The 21,067-nt window shown below is 42.3% G+C and overlaps 1 protein-coding gene across 1 annotated transcript; it reads left to right on the top strand.

Moving 5' to 3' along the window:
* The first annotated feature begins 3,389 nt into the window (after positions 1-3,389).
* On the top strand, positions 3,390-16,259 carry igfbp3 (insulin-like growth factor binding protein 3). The gene is made up of 4 exons (XM_048253581.1): positions 3,390-3,959; positions 6,777-7,036; positions 7,524-7,643; positions 14,071-16,259. Exons 1-4 carry the CDS (start codon positions 3,590-3,592, stop codon positions 14,194-14,196), a joined length of 876 nt encoding a protein of 291 aa, XP_048109538.1. The 5' UTR covers positions 3,390-3,589; the 3' UTR covers positions 14,197-16,259.
* The last annotated feature ends 4,808 nt before the right edge of the window (positions 16,260-21,067 follow it).

Below are 21,067 nucleotides of genomic sequence, written 5' to 3'. Positions count from 1 at the left end.
CACTGGAGAAAACACTAACATGCAGTAAGCTAATGTTTAACTAAGTTAAGCTAACGTGTGCTTCTAACTTAGCCACTAAAGGCTGATAGGCTACATTGTGCACATAAATCATGACAGGGGAAAGAAAAACATTTTAATATGATAAATAAATGGTTTGATTTGTTTTGACAAGCAGCATGTCAGGTCGAGTGCCGTGGCTGAGTTGAGAGGTGGGGCTATGTCGTCATAAAGTTGCCGGCTTCGCACCTACAGGCGTCTACACGGCGAAAGTTAGCTGGCGGTTTCAAAAGTTCCCACTTCGGAAGCCGGTGGTCCAGTTTAGATGGTGAGCAGGTTAACTTGTGATATTTGCATAAAATCTGTGAATATTCAAGACCCTGCCTACTTGTTACCAACGCTTTGCTCTGCCTCTGCCCAGTGCTGGAGATTCACATTTTCACAAGCCTACAGTGGCGACAGAATATGAAGCAAGATCTTGCCGAAAACATGCGGAAATCACCAGTTCATGTATAATGCATGTCTGCTTAAGCATCCACACAAAATGTTGTGCAAACAGGAAATGTGTCAAAGTAAATCAGCGAAGGTTTTGTTGGGTTTCGAACATGAGTCTCACTGAGGCAAAATGTTCCAAGCAGCAAGCACTATCACCAATACGCCACAGAGAGCAACGCTTGTCATTAGTCTAGTAGACTAGTCTATTAGCTTACTAGCTATCCTGATGTCCATGTTAACTGGTGATAGCCTATGACATGAGCAAACACAGCGAATGCATGCCTTGAATAATGCAGATGAATTTTGCCTCAGTAATTTTGCATCACAAACAGTAACAAACTGGCATGACCCTATCAGAAGTTGTTTGTTTTTTGTGCAGAAACACACATCGTGCGCAAAAATTATGAAGATCACTTGTGGGCCTCGAACTGCTCACTAAAATAGCAACCCTGTTAACCAATTGCACCACTGGTCATTTTGTATCTCTACAATAGCATGGTGTTCCAATTAAATGAATGTGTTGGCCTATGCCTTGTGACAGCTTATTTGTCAATCGATCAAGATATTCATAATAGCAAACATCTAGGCTACGTAAACAGGCTGCTGAGCAGTAATAGGCTGCAGTAATAGGCTAAAATATTTACTAATTTAGGCTACGTGGGAATCTGAAACAGCAATATCTGTCATCAAACTCTCTAGCTACATCGAAGTTGTCTAATCCATAAATATGCTACCATGATAACCATTTTGTGTCGTCAAATTAAGACCAACAAATTATAAGTCTAACTCGGAGAAAATAAGTTTCATATGTTCACTTCAATTCACTAGACAGCTCACTGCATAACTTCACCGAGACTAAGATAACACTAAGTTATGATAATTTTTGCACATGACTGACGTGTTTCATATTATTAACCCCCAAAACGGAATAAAGTGTTAGTGGGGACATGCCAGATTGTTGTAGCCTACATCAGTTAGGTTTTGGTATGTGAGGCAAAGATGAACCTACTTTGTTGTTTTGAGGCTTGCATATGCCCATGTTAAATTGTGATAGCACCAGTTAACATGGGCGTATATTTCTCACATATGTTAACCTGTGTTAACTTTGACTAAAAGTTATATATACACATATATATATACAATATATGCATAGAAATCTGGCATCGATTTCAGCTGCTCGTAGTGTAGTGGTATAGACGATGTAGAAGCTTATCTGATCAACTTTCTTGTCCATGCATGGTTCGAATCCCATGCAGCTAGATCGCTAGTTTTGTTTTTTTTCCATTCATTCAGTATGTCATATTTGTGTGGATAATGCTTAAAAAGACATGTATTAGACATACACTGGTGACCTTTTCAGCGATATCCGTTATATTGTCTCACTTGCAAACACTATGTGAAAATGTGAACCTGCACTAGGCGGAAGCAGAGTAGAACGCTCTGAAGAAGTAGGCAGAGTCTTGTTGAATATTCACTGATTTTATGCAAATATCACCAGTTAATCTGCTCACCATCTAAACTGGAACACCGGTTTCAAAAGCTATCGGTTTCAGTCTCCTAAACTGCCGGCGTCGTGTACACGCAAGGCGTAACCATTAACAAAACCTCACCGGTTTCACAAAAACGGCACCTTAATCACAGACACACGAACACACACACACACAGACACACACACACAACCCACACAAACACACAAAAACACATGTACGCACACACTCACACACACACACACACACACAAACACACAAACACACACCCTCTCTCTCACACAAACTCATATACAGGCACATAATACCACACCTCCTCCTAACACACAAACACAGGCATACCCACAAAGTATAACCGCATGTGCTTTGTGCTCCAGTCAAAGTAAATCTGTTTGTATGTTTCACACAATTACCAGAATGCATAACTGTTGTATATTATCCAACCAATACTCCATCATTCTCCTATTTAACTACAAACAAACATGCACTGATGCACATACACACACACACACACAAACACACGCACACACACATACACGCACAAACACACACATGCACATGCACGCACACACATATGCACATGCATTCATGCAAGGACACACACACACACACTTGCACACATCTGTGATCACAGACGTCATGCTGTGAAATTGCTCACTTTCCAAGAAAATGAACAGCAGGAGAAGAGTAGAGAGAAAGAGATGAGAGGAATGATGAGGGGAAGAGAAGGGGAGAGAGAGACCAAGAGAAAGAAACAGAGAAAGGGAAACACAGGGAGTGGCAGGGAGAAAAGAAAAGAGAAGAAAAGAAGGCATGTTGGAGAACCAACGGCAGAAATCTGAAGCATGTGTTCTGTTGTATATATGCATGTATTGGCATGTATTGTTAACAATGCATGCATACAAGGGATGATGACCATAATGGTGTATCAAGTTATTGATGGTGGCAGTGTGTGTCAGTGTGATGATCGTAATGTTGTATCAAGTTATTTGTGGGTGTGTGTGTGTGTGTGTGTGTGTGTGTGTGTGTGTGTGTGTGTGTGCGCATGTTTGAGTCAAAGAGGGGGTGTAGATTGAGAGAGAAATATGTAGATAATGAAGCTCACACAAATTAATTCACTACACCTAGCATATAACAAAGTATTTTATTTAGGCTACCGCAAAAATGTGTTTGTGATAGAAAAACCCTCTATTCCTCCAAAAGTCAATACTAATCATCGTCATTGTAGTCATAACTAAAGAAAAGAATGTTGTTGTTTTGTTGTTGTTGTTGTTGTTGTTGTATGTCAGATGGAAGTTGTTAGTTTTGAGTTAATCAATAAATCACTTTTAAGAGGTATGCTGTGTGTCTGTGTGGGTCTGCCTGTGACACGGTTTGTGTGTTGGGGGTGGGAGTGCGTGAGTATGGCGTTCACATAATTCATCCGGCTGGGGGTGTGCTCCGTAGCTCGTGTCGTTTTTTTTTCAGTCAGTATAAAACTGGGAGTTCCTCTCGCGGAATATACAGATGGAGAGAATCGCTTGCGCCACAGGGATAGTGACAGGCCACAGAAGTGACATACGCGCATTTTATTTCCGTGAAATAAGCCCGAGTCCGCGCCCGTCGAGGGGATGACTGGACTGTGCGCTCTCTTTTTGACGGCGCTGCTTGCGGCCTTCACCCGCTTCACGGAGAGCGTTGGGCCGGTGGTCCGTTGCGAGCCCTGCGACTCGCATGCGCTGACACTGTGCAAGCCTCTGCTGCCGAGAGACTGCTCGGAGCCGGTGCGAGAGCCGGGTTGTGGGTGCTGCCTGACTTGTGCGCTCCGTGAGGGCCAAGCGTGCGGAGTTTACACGAGCCGCTGCGGAAGCGGTCTCCGTTGTCGGCTCTGGCCTCACGAGACTAGACCACTGCAAGCTCTGCTAGAAGGCCGGGGAGTGTGCGCCCCAGTCTCAACAGATAAAACACTCACAGGAGTAATATTGCCCACCGGCAAACACGGTAAGTCGGTTATAGCCTCCATTGCGCGCACATAGGGGCACGACGCAACTGTTTTTCTCTCTCTCGCTGAGTGTTTTGAGTCATATAGGGATGTTAGGTTAAATCCCCGTGACAGTCTACCTAATGACACATGCATAGAAACATCCACACTAATACACAGAAGAGCGGTTAAGCGACTGGAAATGTAACAATATTCTTTTTACGGGTTATCACTAACTACGGAGTTTCGGGTTTCGTGTTCAACGCATAGATTGTTCAGTTTAATATAATGTTTTGGTCAAGGATTGATTTGTGTCTGTTCGTAAACCAAACGGTTAACATGGGGGTTGGGTGAGCAGACATGTCTTCGCGCGTTGTTCAGATAGCCCGAATCTCCAGTGACTTTTTGGCGTCAAGGCAACCACGCAGTCCCGCCACGAAACCCACCTTGCGAGCCCTCGTGTCCGGTTCCACACTACCGCCGTTGTTCTCTGTAAAGCTCGAGCCACAGCGAGTCCTCTATGCCTTTCAATGTCTGTGTGTGTGTGTGTGTGTGTCTCTGTGTGTGTATGCGCACACGCTCGCGCACGAATGTTTGTGTGCGGGGTCCTGTCTCTCTCTCTCTCTCTCTCGCACACACACACGCACACAGTCACTCCTCTCTGTACACACACGGATGTGCACCTCTCTCTCATATAAACACAGAGAGACACAGACGCATGGACACACACACACACACACATACACACATACACAGAATTTTGGCCAAGTCAACCCAATCGTTAGGGGTTGCCACATGCGTGTATATTTAGTCATCGCTGGTGAGCATGGCTGCAGTTTTGTGAATGGCTTCTCGTGGTGTTTGCCAGTCAGCTGCACAGAGCCTCATTGACAGCAGGCAGATACACAAACAAGATACACACACAAGAGCAGCGCCATTGATACCCAGCTCGGGCCATTTCATCCTCACAGAGTTGTGAGAGAGGACCTTATGACTCATGCTTGTGACTGGTACTTGCCAGTTATCCATATGAAGTGGCCACGGTCATCATTACATTGTGACAGAGAGGCACTTGTTGGCCCCTTGAGCACAATGTTGTTTAAATTGCCAATATAAATAAGAGCTTGATCTTTAAACCCTCTCGAACACTGTCTAGAGTTCATTCTATTGAGTCAGATATGACATTTCATTCAGACTGCTGTTTCCTGGTAAAACAATGTTTGGCTGTTTGCCATTGTCAAGTTTAGCAAAGTGCATTGCCATCTAAAGGTTAATACTTAGGTGCGTGTTGTTTCTCACCTGGGTGCCTGAATGTGGAGATGCAGCGATTGCAGCGTTTTGGAGGGCTGCTCCGTCTGTGAGCGATGGGGTGGAGTTTGCCTCCATACCTTTGAACGGCTGCAGATTTGGTCTCTGGTTTAATCCCTCTAAAGTGAGATGAACTGCATTATAAAGAACCGTGTAACAAGTGGATGATAGGAAAATGTTGGTGGTGAGCTGTCAAAAAGCTTAGCAGTGGAAATAGTGAACATGTTGACAAATGATCTGATATGTGTCCTTATTAAGTCTTCAAAGGAGAATATTTATGAGGCTTGCAGTAGCATTGAAATAGACAAATGGACAAATTACTGTAACGTCTTCACAGATGGTGTGTATTGAGTCAAGAGACAGGGATTGCGATTATTCCTATAACAGCTTTGCACTGTTCTTGTTGTTTCCATTTGGGCTGCAGCTTGTTTTTATCAGGATAGTTCTTTCATAAGTTATGGTACTATTGCACCATAGAGTGGCAATAGAGCGGTTACTCTGATGCCCAATTTCTTCAGTGACAGAGGAACCACAAGCTACACATCTCATGCATAAACAACACAGAGGCGCATGCGTGCAAGCACACACACTCACACAAGCATGCCTAGCACACACACAAAAGTACACTGAAGTCCACAAATGCTGGAGCTCTATAGCCTAGAAATCTAGACGCACCCTAGCGGCGGCAAATTAATTTGCTCAGCCTGTGCGTCTAGTATCAAACCATAGGGATTTCTATTGGCTGGCCGTGGACCTCATCCAATCTGGCGCTCTATTTTGTTAGAGTCTTAAAGGCGGGCTTAACAGGATAACGACAGTCCTGCAACGGTGAACAACAAGGAAGGTGGCTATGGCGAACGAAGAGCGGTTGTTTGAATCGGCGTTGGCGTCAACTTTGGAGAAGTTGGACTTGTGCTTTTCTTTGAAAGTTGAGCAACACAATGCACTTAAGTCATTCCTTTCGAAGAAGGATGTATTTGCCGTTTTGCCGACCCGGATAATGGATATGGTCGTAAGCGCTGGCCTATTGCATGCCTAGGCAGTTTGAAAGACAATTCTCTGCCCGCCCTTGGATTAAGCGAGGTGAATGGTTTGATGCCAGACTATACATTTCAATGATATAGGATGGCCCGCCAGGCTAGGAGCTCTATGCATTGTAAACAATTTTGGGGGGACATTTTTTGTGTGTATGTGTATGCATATGTGTGTGTGTGTGTGCATGTGTGTGTGTATGTGTGTGTGTGTGTGTATGTGTGCATGTGTGTTTTGCATGTGTGTGTGTGTGTGTGTGTGTGTGTGTGTTTGTGTGTGTGCATGTGTGTGTGTATGTGTGTGTGTGTGTGTATGTGTGCATGTGTGTTTGTGCATGTGTGTGTGTGTGTGTGTGTGTGTGTGTGTTTGTGTGTGTGCATGGGTGTATGTGTGAGTGTGTGTGAGCGTGTGTGCATGTGTGTGTGTGTGTGAGCGTGCATTCATGTGTGCATGTGTGAATGTTTGTGTCACATGCTCATGTTCTCCTACAACCCCAGACAACCCTGAGGAGTCCTATCAGGAGGAGACTAACTCCAACCTGACCATGATGACGGTCACGTCGGCGGTGGCCGAGGAGCATCCCCTGCCGGCCACGTCGGAGCACAAAGCCCCGCCCCCGCCACTGCTCAGCAAGCTGGGTGTGGTCCGCAAAGAGAAGAACAGGAAGAGCCAGAGCTACCGTGTAGAGTCGGTGGGTGGCGACCTGCACACGGACACACATAACTTCAGCCTGGACACCAAGAGAGAGACGGAGTATGTAAGTGGTCTAGCACATGTCTATGTGTAATAGGTGTGTGTGTTTGTATGTGTGTATGTTTACAAGGGAAGTTAAAGTCTTAGATGTGAGATTGGTTGGCTGTTTGTGTATGTGTACATCGAGGGGGGGGGGGTTACTAAGGTTCAAGAGTGTTATAAAAAGTAAGTCAGGTGCCCCACACACACACACAGCAGTAACTGGGTACTCAATTGATACATCCTTCAAATTAAAGGTGTGGGGATGTTATAAATCCAAAAGTCAACATTAACTTTGTTTTCTTGAACTTTGCCTCTGCTAGTATGCTAACTGTAATAACAATTACACAAGTGTGGCATGGTTGTGTAACATTAGTATGTGTGTATGTGTGTGTGTTGATGTCGGGGATTGCGGTGTCGGATTGTCTGCACCAGTGAGATGGACAGTGCTTGTGTATGATGTGTGTGTGTGTGTGTGTGTGTGTGTGTGTGTGTGTGTGTGTTTGTGGCAGGGCCCCTGTCGCAGGGAGATGGAGAGCGTGTTGAAAAGTCTTAAGATCACAAACGTGCTGAACCCAAGAGGCGTTCACATCCCAAACTGCGACCGCAGAGGGTTCTACAAGAAGAAACAAGTAAGAGACACATACATATCTATCTATCTATCTATCTATCTATCTAACAACAACATGTTGCATTTGTATAGCACTTTTCAAGGAATGTCGGTATATATTTATCTAGCTATCTATTCTGTGAGTGAGAACGCTGTGTGTTTGTGTGTGTGTGTTAGTGTTAATTTCGTCAGACGAGACGAGAGGAAATATGTTCGTCAACGACCTTTTTTTTTTATGACTAAGACGAGACGATGACGAGACGGCAGTAATGTCCTGAAACACTGACTAAGACTATCTTAAGATGCATTATTGTTGACGAAAAAAGACGAGACTAAAATGTTTTGCATGAAATAAAAACCAAGATAAAATCTCCCTTTATGTTCGTTTACAAAATGAGAAGACAGAATATCTAGCTGTTACGTTTTCAAAATATTCCGAATGAGTTCAAAGGCAACAGCTTTCCTGTAGGCTAGTCTACGTGCTGCAACCCTGTGGCTGCAACACGAAACTACATGGAACAAGAACACTGGAGATTTCTGCCAGAGTTAGCAAGCTAACTACCTAGCTTTATGCCACAATGCTACATACCCAAGTTGAAGCTTCTCTCATACAAATTAACATCCCCAGAATGTCCATCTGAAAATGTTCAGCATGTAATGTCAACTATTCATCTAGTTAGACTGATGATGCAAAGTTTGCTAGCAAAGTAAGCTAATATGGAAAGCAAAGATTATAGAACAGAGCTATCTTGCTCCGGCTCTAGAATCTTTGATGGAAAGTTCGCTAGCAAGTTAGCTATGGCCAAGATAGAGAGTCTGTTTGGGGAATGTGTTGTGTTTGGGCGCATATCGCCATCTAGCGAGCAGAGTAAAACATTAATAGTTTGGCCTACGACAGTGTTTCTCAAACTATTTTTTCAGTTTCAGGACCCTTAACTAACCCTAGCTAAAAAAAAAAAAAAAATTAGACCTACTTCAACAGTAGCCTATAATTAGTCTACACAATAGGCCTACTCACTGAACCACCTTGCTTATTGTCTTTGCACTTTGCTTATTGTGTCAGAGGATTCATTATGTATGATTTAAACTGGCATATCTTACATAGACAGTGTTGCAGAACTGTTTGGATTTACATACAAGTTATATTGCAAACAACTCATCTATATTATATTTTACCATGTCTGCTTGGACCACCAGTGATCCCGGACCACACTTTGAGAAACACTGGTCAGAATATGACAGTGGTCCAGTCAAATCTATTACTGTCTATGGTCAAATCCCAGCCAAGCTATAACTGTAGCTCAACTTATCTGTGCATGTAAACATACTTACTGACAAAAAATCAGAATGAGTAATTATAACAGACGAGTAGCCCTGTGGACACACAATATTGTTGGAAAATTGAGATGTGTGAAACACTATTTGACTCAAATGGTAATCAGAAATAATTTGTTATAAAAAAAAAAAAGACTAAAATGTGTTGACTAAAACTGACTAAGCCTAAGATACCTTTAGTTTTCTTTTGACTTTTAGCCAACTAAAACTTGACTAACAAAAATTATATTTGAATGACTAAATATGACAAAGACTAAAAAGGACATTCTAAGACTAAGACTAAGACTAAATTAAAAATAGGTGACAAAATTAACACTAGTGTGTGTGCGTGCGTTGGTGTGTTTCCATGTGTGTCTGGTGAATGCCCAAAGAAATGGGGCATGGTGCAACATGAGAATTTACGACCGGAAAACACTAAGGCAGCCGAGAGCGTGTGAACCATCCAGTGTGAGCAGCAGGGGGGAGGAGAGTAGAGGAGAGGGGAGGACAGGAGAGGAGAGGGGAGGAGAGGAGAGGAGAGGGGTGGGGAGGAGAGGAGATGGGTGAGGAGGAGTGGAGAGGGGAGGAGAGGAGTGGAGTGGAGAGGGGAGGAGAGGAGAGGAGAGGGGTGGGGTGGGGAGGAGAGGAGCGGAGAGGGGTGGAGAGGAGGAAAGGATAGGAGACAGGAAGAGAGAAGAGGAGAGGCCAGGAAAGGACAGGAGGAGAACAGAGGACAGGAGAGGGGAGGAGAGGAGAGGGGTGGAGTGGGGAGTGATGGCAGGAGAAGGAAAGAGACAGGGAATAAGGAGAGGAGAAGGGTGGGGAGGAGAGGAGAAGAAAAGAGACAGGGAATAAGGAGAGGGGGAGATCAGGAGAGACAGGGGGAAAGGTTGGCAGAGAGGGAGGAGCAAAAGACCGGGTGGAAGAAGATGAAGAAGGTGAAGAAGAGGAAAGAGAGAGAAAGAGTGGGAGAGAGAACGAGAGAGAGAGCAAGAGAGAAAGAGAGAGAGAGAGCAAGAGAGAGAGCAAGAGAGAAAGAGAGAGAGCAAGAGCAAGAGAGAGAGAGATCTGTCCTGGGTGCCCATGGGCTCTTCCTGTCCTCAAATAATGTAACATTAGAAATGTGTGTTCAAGTGTGTGTGTGTGTGTGTGTGTGTGTGCCAGCGTGTGTGTAGATTGTGTGTGTGTAACTGTGCGCGTGTGTGTGAGTGTGAGTTCAATGAGTGAGCATGATTCAGCAACTTCCCCTAGGTTTAACTATATGAATGTTTGTCTTTGCACACATGGCCCATGTACTGTATGTTCTTGGCATGTGTGTGCCTAAATCTGCTTGAGTACATGTGCTTTCAGTGTGTATATGTGTGCATATAAGTATGATGTGTGTGCACGTGGATGTTTATGCATTTATGTATGTAAACGCAATCAGTGTATGTGTATATCTGTGCATGTGCAGTACCTGTGTGTGTGTGCGCGTGCGCAAAAACATTGGTATGTGTTGTATGGCTGTGCTGTAGCGTGTCTGTGTGTGTCTGTGTGTATACAAAAATATTGGTTTGCGTTGTATGGCTGTGCTTTATCGTGTGTGTGTGTGTGTGTGTGTGTGTGTGTGTGTGTGTGTGTGTGTGTGTGTGTGTGTGTATGCACCCCATACCTGTGGAGGGTCTGCTCATTTCTGTGCTATTTTTAGGCCTGATTATATGAATTGGCGCAGTATCTGAGAGCAATCCAAGCATGAGGGTTCTGGCCTGGCCTGCACACCCACCCCTCCCCCGGGGCCTGTCTGCCTGGGCCCAGGATGAATGCTCCTTCTCTGGCAGCCGCACTAGCTCTCACCCCCTGGCCTGGAGGACATGGGAGTCCAACAGGACAAGGGGAGTCTTAGTGTGGAGGCTGAGATCTGGAGAGAGACGGGGGGTATAGAGAAAGAGTGATATGGTGAGAATCAAAGAGAGAGATAGAGAGGTTGTGAGGGTATTGTTAGTAAATGGTATACACACATGAAGAGAGAAGGAGGACATGAGGAAGAGCCAGAATAAGAGGGAGATGAAGAGGAGCAGGTGAAGATGGGGAGGGGTAGACGGAGGACAAGAGGAATGATGGGCAAAGTACACAGTCCTAAGTTCAACTAAAGCAGATTTAATAACAAAATTACAAAATGATCTTGCTAATGTAACACCAGTGTTTGCATGTTGACACAACACAATAGCTATAGCTCATGCACAAGAACTTTGCTTGTTGAAAGATTGCACCTTCCCTGTTTTCTATTAGGGCCTGAAGAAGCATGTTTAGGAATGGTGGGTTGAGATAAGTTGATGGCGATAACCCCAGGTGGAGATAACAGGAGGCTTAACTGTCTGAATCTGTACCAAGTGAAAGACCTAAAAATCCTCAAATTAATGTTTCCTTACTGGGGAGATGGAGGAGCAATGGGGAGGGTAACGTTAAGGGAGAGGGAAGGGTAGCATTAGGGGGGATGGGGAGGGTAGCATTAGGGTAGCATTAGGGGGGATGGGGAGGGTAGCGTTAGGGGGGATGGGGAGGGTAACGTTAGGGGGGATGGGGAGGGTAGCATTAGGGTAGCATTAGGGGGGATGGGGAGGGTAGCGTTAGGGGGGATGGGGAGGGTAACGTTAGGGGGGATGGGGAGGGTAGCATTAGGGTAGCATTAGGGGGGATGGGGAGGGTAGCGTTAGGGGGGATGGGGAGGGTAGCATTAGGGGGATGGGGAGGGTAACATTAGGGGGGATAGGGGAAGGAGGACTGATGCTGAATCTGTTGCTGTTGTGACCCACAGTAACCCAATTGTTTTGTATAACAGATACATACTAATACAAATACACATTCAGTGCATATACTCTCACACTTACTCTCTCTTTACACAGACAGACACATTTTAACCATTTGTTTATGTACACATGGAACAAAATTGTGCAGGGACACAAATATTAAAGATACAGTAGAATACATACACATGACATATGGACCCTAACACACACACATACACACACACAAACACACACACACACACACACACACACACACACACACACACACACACACACACACACACACAGTATATTCCCTATACCATACTGTACAAGAGTTACACAGACTAAGTGCACACACTGCTATTTCTGCCATTTCCAATTTTAATAATGGCCTGTCTCTTTTAAAATGGCCTTTTTTATTCAGTGTCTGGGTGTGTGTTGTATGCTTGTGTTATTGTGTGTTTAGCCTTTTTATGAGTTTGTGTGTGTGTTTGTGTATGTATGTGTGTTTACCCTGTGGCTGATTTTAATGCCCTTCTGCTTTCCTACTGCCTATAAGGGAATCATTATAGAGGGGACTGAGACTCACTGTTACACACACACACACACACACACACACACACACACACACACACACACACACACACACACACACACACACACACACACACACACACACACACACACACACACACACACACACACACACACACACACACATTCACATGCATTTTCTGTCTCTTAACACACACTCTCTCTCTCACTCACACACTGAAACACACAACTCATCATTTAGCTCTGTACTAAACCTTATTCTGCAGATGGAGCAGTTGGAATATCCCAAAAAATCTTTGATTTGAGTCAATTTGACTGGCATTCAGTGGAGTTGAGCTGTGTTAAGTTGAGCTGTGTTAAGTTGAGCTGTGTTAAGTTGAGTTGTGTTAAATTGAGTTGTGTTAAGTTGACTGGACTTGATTTGAGTGGAGAGGACATGAGAAAGAACATAAAGAGTTTTGGTCTGGGTAGCTGTTTTCATTTCTCCACTTCAGCACTGCGGTTTTAGCTGTACATGTTTAGCTTTTGGAATGGCTACTTTCACACAAGCCAGGCTCATGCTGACAGTCACTGTGAAAGAATTCCTGGAAAGAAACTTTGCCTGGCAAAAGCTTTAATGAGTTCCCTGCCTCCCTCTGTCTCTCCATTTTTCTTCTCTCTCTTTATCTGTCTCCCCCCTCTCTCTCTTTCTCTCTGTTTCCCTCTGTCTTTTGATCATTCGTTTGATTGTTCGTGCCGCTCCTGCGTCTCTGGCTTTCTGTTTTTTTTCCCGGCTTGTTCCTCTCAGGATTTCTAAACCAAACCTTCCTCTTCTCTCTCCTCCCCTATCTTCATCTCCTCTCTTTTCTCTTCCTCTCCTCTCCCATCTCCTCTCTTCCCCCTTTCTCCCCTCTTCCTCTCCTCTCTCTTCTTCTCTCCTCTCCCATCTCCTCTCGTCCCCCTCTCTCCCCTCTCCTCTCTTCCTCTCCTCTCTTCTCCTCTCCTCTCCCATCTCCTCTCTTCCCCCTTTCTCCCCTCTTCCTCTCCTCTCTCTTCTTCTCTCCTCTCCCATCTCCTCTCGTCCCCCTCTCTCCCCTCTCCTCTCTTCCTCTCCTCTCTTCTCCTCTCCTCTCCCTTCTCCTCTCTTCCTCCAATCTCCCCTTTCCTCTCCTCTCTCCATTCCTTGTCCCTTCATAATCTCATAGTGTCTCCCTCTCGCTGCTGGAAAGGAAACTGTAGAGAAGCAAAGGACCTGAAAAAAAGCTTATATAACTAACTTTCTGTGTCTGTGTGTGTGTGTGTGTGTGTGTGTGTGTGTGTGTGTCTGTGGGTGTTTTGTACCAGTGTAGGATAATTGTCCCCAGATGTATTTAAGTTGGTGCCAGTTTCTTAAAATAGCCCCAAGTCCTATTAAACTTTCATGTGTGTGTCTGAGTGTTGTGTGTGTGTGTGTGTGTGTGTGTCTGTGGGAGAGAGAGAGAGAGAGTATGTGTGTTTAATGCACAGAATAACTTTGAAAATTGATCATTCTCATTTGTCCAGTGTTTGCACATACAAATGGTCAAAAGCAGACAAAAACATTGAAGTGGTCATGTCATGAACATCTCTTTATCTTTTCCTCTCTCTCAACCCCTCCCCTTACCTGTCAGTTATAGCTTTATTTGTTTTTCATTCAAATGTATTTAATTCAAATGATCTTATATACAATGTTGAAACTGACCACTTGCTCTCTCTCTCTCTCTCTCTCTCTCTCTATCTCTCTCTCTGTCTCTCTCCCATGTCTTTCTCCCCATTTGTCTCCTTTCCCCTCTCTGTCCATTGCTTCCTCTGCAGTGTCGTCCTTCAAAGGGTCGCAGGAGAGGCTACTGCTGGTGTGTGGACAAATACGGCCAGCGATTGCCCGGTTATGATGGCAGAGACCAGGGATCTTCCCACTGCCACAGCTTGGAAAAGAAGTAAAATGTGGTGACATGTCATGGGAGGAGAGAGAGAGAGAGAGAGATGGAGACAGAGAAAGGGCTAGAGATGTTTTATTCTTTTGTGGACTTGGGAAAGATAAACACACACTTATAGGCATAGTGTGTTTGTGTTTGTGATTTGTGTGTATGTGTGTGTATGTGGACCTGTTTTGTGTGTGTGCATGTGTGTATTTGGGTGTGTCCTTTTGGGGTTGGATCATGCATAGCTCCTTTACAGGTTAACAGTCCCATGGTGCTTAGCTCTTCACATGGTGCACTGGTGCTGGTGTATATCGGTGAGCTTAATAGAGCCCGTTTTTGTTGGTGATGTCATGCCGGTCTTTTGACTGGTCAGTTTTGGTCTGGAGCTCTTGCCCTCTGATTGGCTGCCACTTCAGCTTTCTCCAATCATGTTGCGTATTTGCTGATTGTCCTCTGTCGTCCCGATCACCATTTACAGTTGTCATGGCGGCAGCCCGTCCCCCTGTAGTGAGCACGCTCCATCAGAGCATACGCACTAAATGCACTTTTCACGCTGTCCAAGATAGCTTCGGTCACACAACCGTTAAGCCATCCCCGGTGGCTCGCCACACTCCAGGAACTAAAAGAGTTAACATCCAAAAGGTTCTATTGAACCTTTACCAGAAATACCTTTGTTTTTATTTATTAGATTTTTATATTAGATATTTATTCTTCATATGAATACATAATGGTGATTGAAACCTTCCATACTAAGAGAAAATAGGGTTGTTGCAAGAAACTTGGAAAGAAGTGGCGAGGAACCACCTTATGAGGGTTAGAGCCCTGCATAGAACCATAGAAGCCGTTTCAGCTCTGAAATGCAGTTGTCAGCTCTAAAACGCCCTTTTATGTGATGTTTTTGGGGAATACATAAAGAACTCTGGAAGGCTCGAAATGTCTTTTTTCCGAGGAGTGTGGGTAGATTTACAAAACATGCATTAGATGCCACATTAAGTGGAGTGAAGCTTTTAGTCAGACAGGACAGCATCATTTACACATGTATCAATAGACAGCATAGCGATCAAGTAATTTCTTTTGCAACTTGTCCAGCATTTGAGCTAGTTGAAGCTTGTTAAGGAAAACTTTGGGACATTGGCCTATGTATTTTACCTAAAGAGAGAGTCTCTTGTCCCAAACCTGGCAGTTCCTTACAATAATCTGATAAAACATCCTCACCATCAACATAAGTGTCTGCAATACAAATTGCTGGCTATGTGTTTTCAAAGGAAGCAGTGTCACATTGGATGTACTTCCCATTAAGGCCACACAGACAATGAGAGGCCTACTGATGCTCAATCCAGTGTCAAGCTGAATAACTGAGAATTGATTGCGATATCAGAGAAAGAAAATATACCTCGATCTTGACAAAAAGACCTAACGCCTTTGTGTTATTAACCAGAACCAGAAGTCTCTATGACTTCTTAAAAAAAACAGTTATGATGCATTTTACATTTGAGGCGAGACACTGTTTTTACTGCTCTAGCTGGCCATGGAGGAATTGTTGAAGCCACCCTATGACTTGGAAGACTGCCAGCCTTAACGAGACCAGAGGGGTCTTTTGCCTTTTAATTGTGGCGATGCTGGAATTAGACTTTGAAGTAGACTGGCCAGAAACACCACATCACACTCGTGCATATGCACACACACATACACACATACCATTACAGATGCGCATAGATACATGCACAAACAAACCCGCACCTCTTTGTCCTTGAATCCTACACATTACATTTGGACGTCAGGCCCTATCTTTTTATTTGTGCTCTACACCTGATTTCCTGATTGAAGACTTGAAAATGGAGGGAACCAATGAGACTGCTGCCCAGTAGTTCAGGAGCATGAAGTTTGCCAACCAGAAATTACCCCCTACCCTCTCAAATACCCCCTACTCTTCCCTTCCCACAAACTAACAATATAATATGTATAATAATATATGTATTATGTATAAAATATAATTCATAATTATTTACATAATTATACCAATTATGAATATATATGCAGACTTTAGAAAAATATCTCTGGTGCTGAAGTTTTCTTAGTTGGGTTGGCTTTGGGGGGGGGGGGAGGGTGGGCAATCAATCCTAAGAGTCTGATCATTGGCCCTCCAATATCTGTGAGTTTGTCCTTTTTAAAGTGAATACATACTTTTCTTCCTGAGGAGATGTGTGTGCACTTCCTCATGAGTCAGAAAAGTTATTTATGTAAGAAAAGTATATAAGCTGATCCAAACTCCACATTTTTTTTCTTAAATAAATATATATTCAATGGCATGTTTGTTGCACAGCTGCTTTCAGTAGCTTGAGGTCAGTGTATTTTCGGGGGACTATAATCACTAAAGAATGTCTTTGATTTTTTTTTTTTAATTTATCAACATTGAGCATAGTCTTTTACTTTTTATTGGGACAACTGATCTTGGAACAGCTGTGTGGTTTTGTATCATCAAGCTGCTTCCTCAGTTAGCATAAGCTTAATGAAGTGCTTTCTGGTGCTACTTTTAGTTAAGCCAAGCAACGCTAATGCTTCATTAACGTGAAGGTCTTTGCAGAATATAATCTTAGCTGGTCAGAAGCTGAGTCACAGAATAAGCTAATCTGAAACTATGGAAATGTAGACTAAATGTAGCTGGACTCTGAAGACTTGGGGAAGCTCAATTCTAAGGGCTAACATGTCTTCATCATGACTTCTCTAGTCTAAGTGCTTTACAAACTTTACTTTACTTGATTAAGGATATACTGAGGTAGGCTAAAGTAATCTTTGCTACAACCAAGCTTAGGTGCATGTGAAAATAAAGGAAAAAAAGCATGGCCAAAGTTGTGCTCAGAGGTTAGCTATGCTAGAGCCAAAATGTACACATAACTAAGCTTACTTTAAAAGCTAACACTAAGTTTAGTGAAGCTGTCATAGCCCATGTCTCTCTTTTTGTGCAATGCCAGGATCTCTTCAGTCACGGGTAATGGTGTGTTCTTTTGTTTTGTCATCATTTGAAAGATTTTAATTCTATGAAAGCTTTTCATGTTACTAAAGTAGAAATTACACATACTGTTTTCTTTGAAAGGAGAATTGTACTTGTGAAATATCATTTGTATTTAATGTCTTTTTTAAATAAATAAAAACAGACTATTTTAATTTAAGAATGAGTTTGAGTTGTGTTCATTGAATGCATGCCATGCACTTTCATACAATTAAAAAAAAAGACTAATTAGCATGTGTAGTGGAGAGATGGTTAGACAGTAAACAGTAACTCTAACTAACATATTGTTTTGTGACTTATCATATCAGAAATTATGATGAACTAGAATGTAATGCCAGAGGAATTACAATAGTGGATGGAAATCTGCTGGCTTAATGTTGGTGGGGAAATTCCTTGAAAAAAACCCCCATTAAATCACTTAATCTTTGAGTTCATACAAACCCCTCGCACTCAAAAAGACCTTGTGTGTCAAGGCGTTCTTGAGATATAACACTCAAGGTGTTTTTCACCTTGACATTTGACCTTTGACCTCCAACATCAATTCACTTCATCTTTGAATCCATACAAATACTCATACCAAATTTCAGGCATGTATGTCAAGGCATTCTTGAGATATCGCACTCAGAGTGTTCATTGACTTGACCTTTGACCTTTGACCTCCACCATCAACTCACTTCATCTTTGAGTCCATACAAACACTTGTACCAAATTTGAAGCACATGCGTCAAACTGTTCTGGAGATATAATGCGCAAAGCATGAGTTATGGCTGTGACTTTTATTTTGACACACGGGAAACACTTTAACAGGATGTGTAGTTTTAGAGAGCACCAGATTGTATGCATTAGAACCTGAGACAGTTGATTTCACAGGTGACACCTGTGTCAGTGTTCTAATTAGCCCGGGAACTACTCTGGGAGCTTAACAAGCACAGCTGCCTTTAGGCCATTATGACATCACAGCCTTTGAAGTCTAAGGGGGAAAAATTATCTTTTTAACATTTTTAATCCCCTATTTCTCAAAAAGTATAAACTTTTTTAAAAATCTGAAAAAATAACTCTCTTGCCCCACTCCAGACCTTCACAACGGTTATTTCAACATGTCTGTACGTTAAGCGGTTAGAGTCGCATTAATTCTTGAAAAGGTAAAAAGAAAAGGTTATAATAATAACTAGAAATGCAATTCCAAGGAATTACCAGTGCACGAAAATGCTAAAGTTGTGATGTAAAATATCATGTATAGTTAAAATAGATAATACAGAGATGGTTACTACGGTGATGCTAGGATAGACATGGTGGCTGCATAGCTTAATAAAAGTTGATAGTTTAAAAGTAGACTGTTTAAAAGCTGAATGTAGATAGTTTAAAAGTTGTTGATAGCCAGTAGATAGTTTAAAAGTTGTTGATAGACAGCTAGTTTAATAGATAGTTTAAAAGTAGACCGTTTAAAAGTTGAAGGTAAATAGTTTAAAAGTTGTTGACAGACTGGAAGTTTAATGAAATTTAATGAATGTTGATATTCAAATAGTTTAATGGCTGTGTATATGTAGATATTTGACGATAATTGAAAGTTGGAATGGCTCTATAGTTTGCTAGCAGTTATGCTAAGATTTTTAACTATGCTAACATGCTAACCATGCTACTTAGCTAACATTTTCTAGCAGTTTAATGAATGTTGATATTCAAATAGTTTAATGGCTGTGTAGAAGTAGATATTTGACGATAACTGAAAGTTGGAATGGCTCTAATGTTTGCTAGCAGTTATGCTAAGATTTAACTATGCTTTAACTATGCTAACCATACTACTTAGCTAATGTTTTATAGTAGTGCTAGCAATGCTAACTATGCTAACCATGCTACTTAGCTAACTTAACTAAAATTTTCTAGCAGTTTTGCTAAACATGCTAACTATACTAACAATGCAAACATGCTAACTATACTAACCATGCGACTTAGCTAACCTAGCTAATCATTTTAGTAGTTATGCTAACTAGCATGCTAACAATGTTAACATGCTAACTATGCTAACCATATGGTTTAGCTAATCATTTTTAGTAGTTATGCTAACTATGCTAACTAGTATGCTAACTATGCTAGCCATGTTACTTAACTAACTTAGCTAATCATTTTTAGCAGTTTTGCAAAAAATGTTAAAAATGCTAGCAATGCTAACATGCTAACTAGCTACAGTGGGTAGGAGTCATAGTTGATGACAAGTAACAGTTACAATGGCTGAACAGTTAAAAAGTTCAGTAGTTTAAAGGGTTAAATTGTTTAACAGTGAAATATTGTAGTGAGGACTTTTATTTTGAAACAGTTTTTGGCAGAGGAAGCAGTTGAACAGGATGTGTAGTCTTAATAGGGCCAGTTTGTATGCTTAAAGCCTGAGACTGGCAGTTGGTCCAGGTGGCCCGAACACCTGCCATTCTAATTGCTTTACGGCTCTATTGTGATGTCATCAGCCCATGTTAAGTCTATGGGGAAATTTTGACTAGTTTTTAATTAATAGTTTAAAAAGTATGAAAGTTACAAAGTTGAAAAATACAAAGCCCACATGTCCTAAGTAAGACCTACGTAACATAGTTTGAATGAAGTTTCTAACGCTAAACGGTTTAAGCTGCATTAACTGCGTTAGAAGAAGAAGAAGAAGAAGAAGAAGAAGAAGAAGAAGAAAAAGCCTTGGAATAACAGTACAGTGCATTTTCATGCACTGTAACTAGAATGTAATGCCAGAGGAATTACAATAGTGGATGGAAAGCTGCTGGCTTAATGTTGGTGGGGAAATTCCTTGAAAAAACCCCCCATTAAATCACTTAATCTTTGAGTTCATACAAACCCTCGTACCAAAAGACCTTGTGTGTCAAGGCGTTCTTGAGATATAACACTCAAGGTGTTTTTGACCTTGACATTTGACCTTTGACCTCCAACATCAATTCACTTCATCTTTGAATCCGTACAAATACTCATACCAAATTTCAGGCATGTATGTCAAGGCATTCTTGAGATATCGCAGAGTGTTCATTGACTTGACCTTTGACCTTTGACCCCCACCATCAACTCACTTCATCTTTGAGTCCATACAAACACTTGTACCAAATTTGAAGCACATGCGTCAAACCGTCAAAAAGTTACTCTGTTGTCCAACTCCAGACCTACAAAACGGTTATTTCAACATGTCTGTACGTTAAGCGGTTAGAGTCGCATTAATTCTTGAAAAGGTAAAAAGAAAAAATGGTTATAATGATAAGAAGAAGAAGAAGCCAGGAGATTTCAAGATAGTGGATTCCATCCACTATAATTATTCAGATTCAACTTCAACAGTTAAGTGGCTGTGACTTATTTACAAGTAAATAAGTCACAGCCTGATAATCTTGGATTCAGTTATGATGGCAATAGAAAAGATGGGGCAGTGCTGCATATTTGTGTGTGTGGCACATGCTGGGTGTGTGTGTGTGTGTGTATGTGTGTGTGTGTGTGTGTTGGTGGGGGTGGGGGGGTTGCTGTATGTGGAATTCCAGTGCCCAACCAGCGCAAATACAGTGTGGGTGGAACACACTGGTAAGAGTGCAGCCCAGCCCCCTCAAATACCATGCTAAAGTTAGCCTGGAACTCCATCTCAGAGATTACCACGATAACAACACACACACACACATATTGCCTAAATATACCCTTTTAAATAGGACAGGGCCTAATCAAAATTTGGAATTCATTACCTTCATATGCAAAATTTAATCTTACAATGAAAAAAATAGGAAAAATCCAACCTTGAAGGGAAGCAAGTTTATTTTGAGAAAAAGGAAAATCTCATAAAGAAATAAATATTTTTAACAAAAACACATTGCTCACAATGATTGGCAACCCTGCTTATAATACCTTCTTAAAC

This window comes from Alosa alosa, chromosome 9 (assembly GCF_017589495.1).
Source record: "Alosa alosa isolate M-15738 ecotype Scorff River chromosome 9, AALO_Geno_1.1, whole genome shotgun sequence".
NCBI classification, from domain to species: Eukaryota; Metazoa; Chordata; class Actinopteri; order Clupeiformes; family Clupeidae; genus Alosa; species Alosa alosa.
The sequence above is the reverse complement of the archived record's forward strand: the minus strand, read 5'-3'. Positions and strand labels throughout refer to the sequence as shown.

What these genes read in the sequence shown, in the direction of transcription:
- igfbp3 (XM_048253581.1), top strand. Translation starts at nt 3,590, where the DNA reads ATGACTGGACTGTGCGCTCTCTTTTTGACGGCGCTGCTTGCGGCCTTC. An exon ending in CCAAGAGAGAGACGGAGTAT is followed by an intron (nt 7,037 to 7,523) that starts GTAAGTGGTCTA and finishes TGTTTGTGGCAG; the next exon opens with GGCCCCTGTCGCAGGGAGAT. An exon ending in GGTTCTACAAGAAGAAACAA is followed by an intron (nt 7,644 to 14,070) that starts GTAAGAGACACA and finishes CTTCCTCTGCAG; the next exon opens with TGTCGTCCTTCAAAGGGTCG.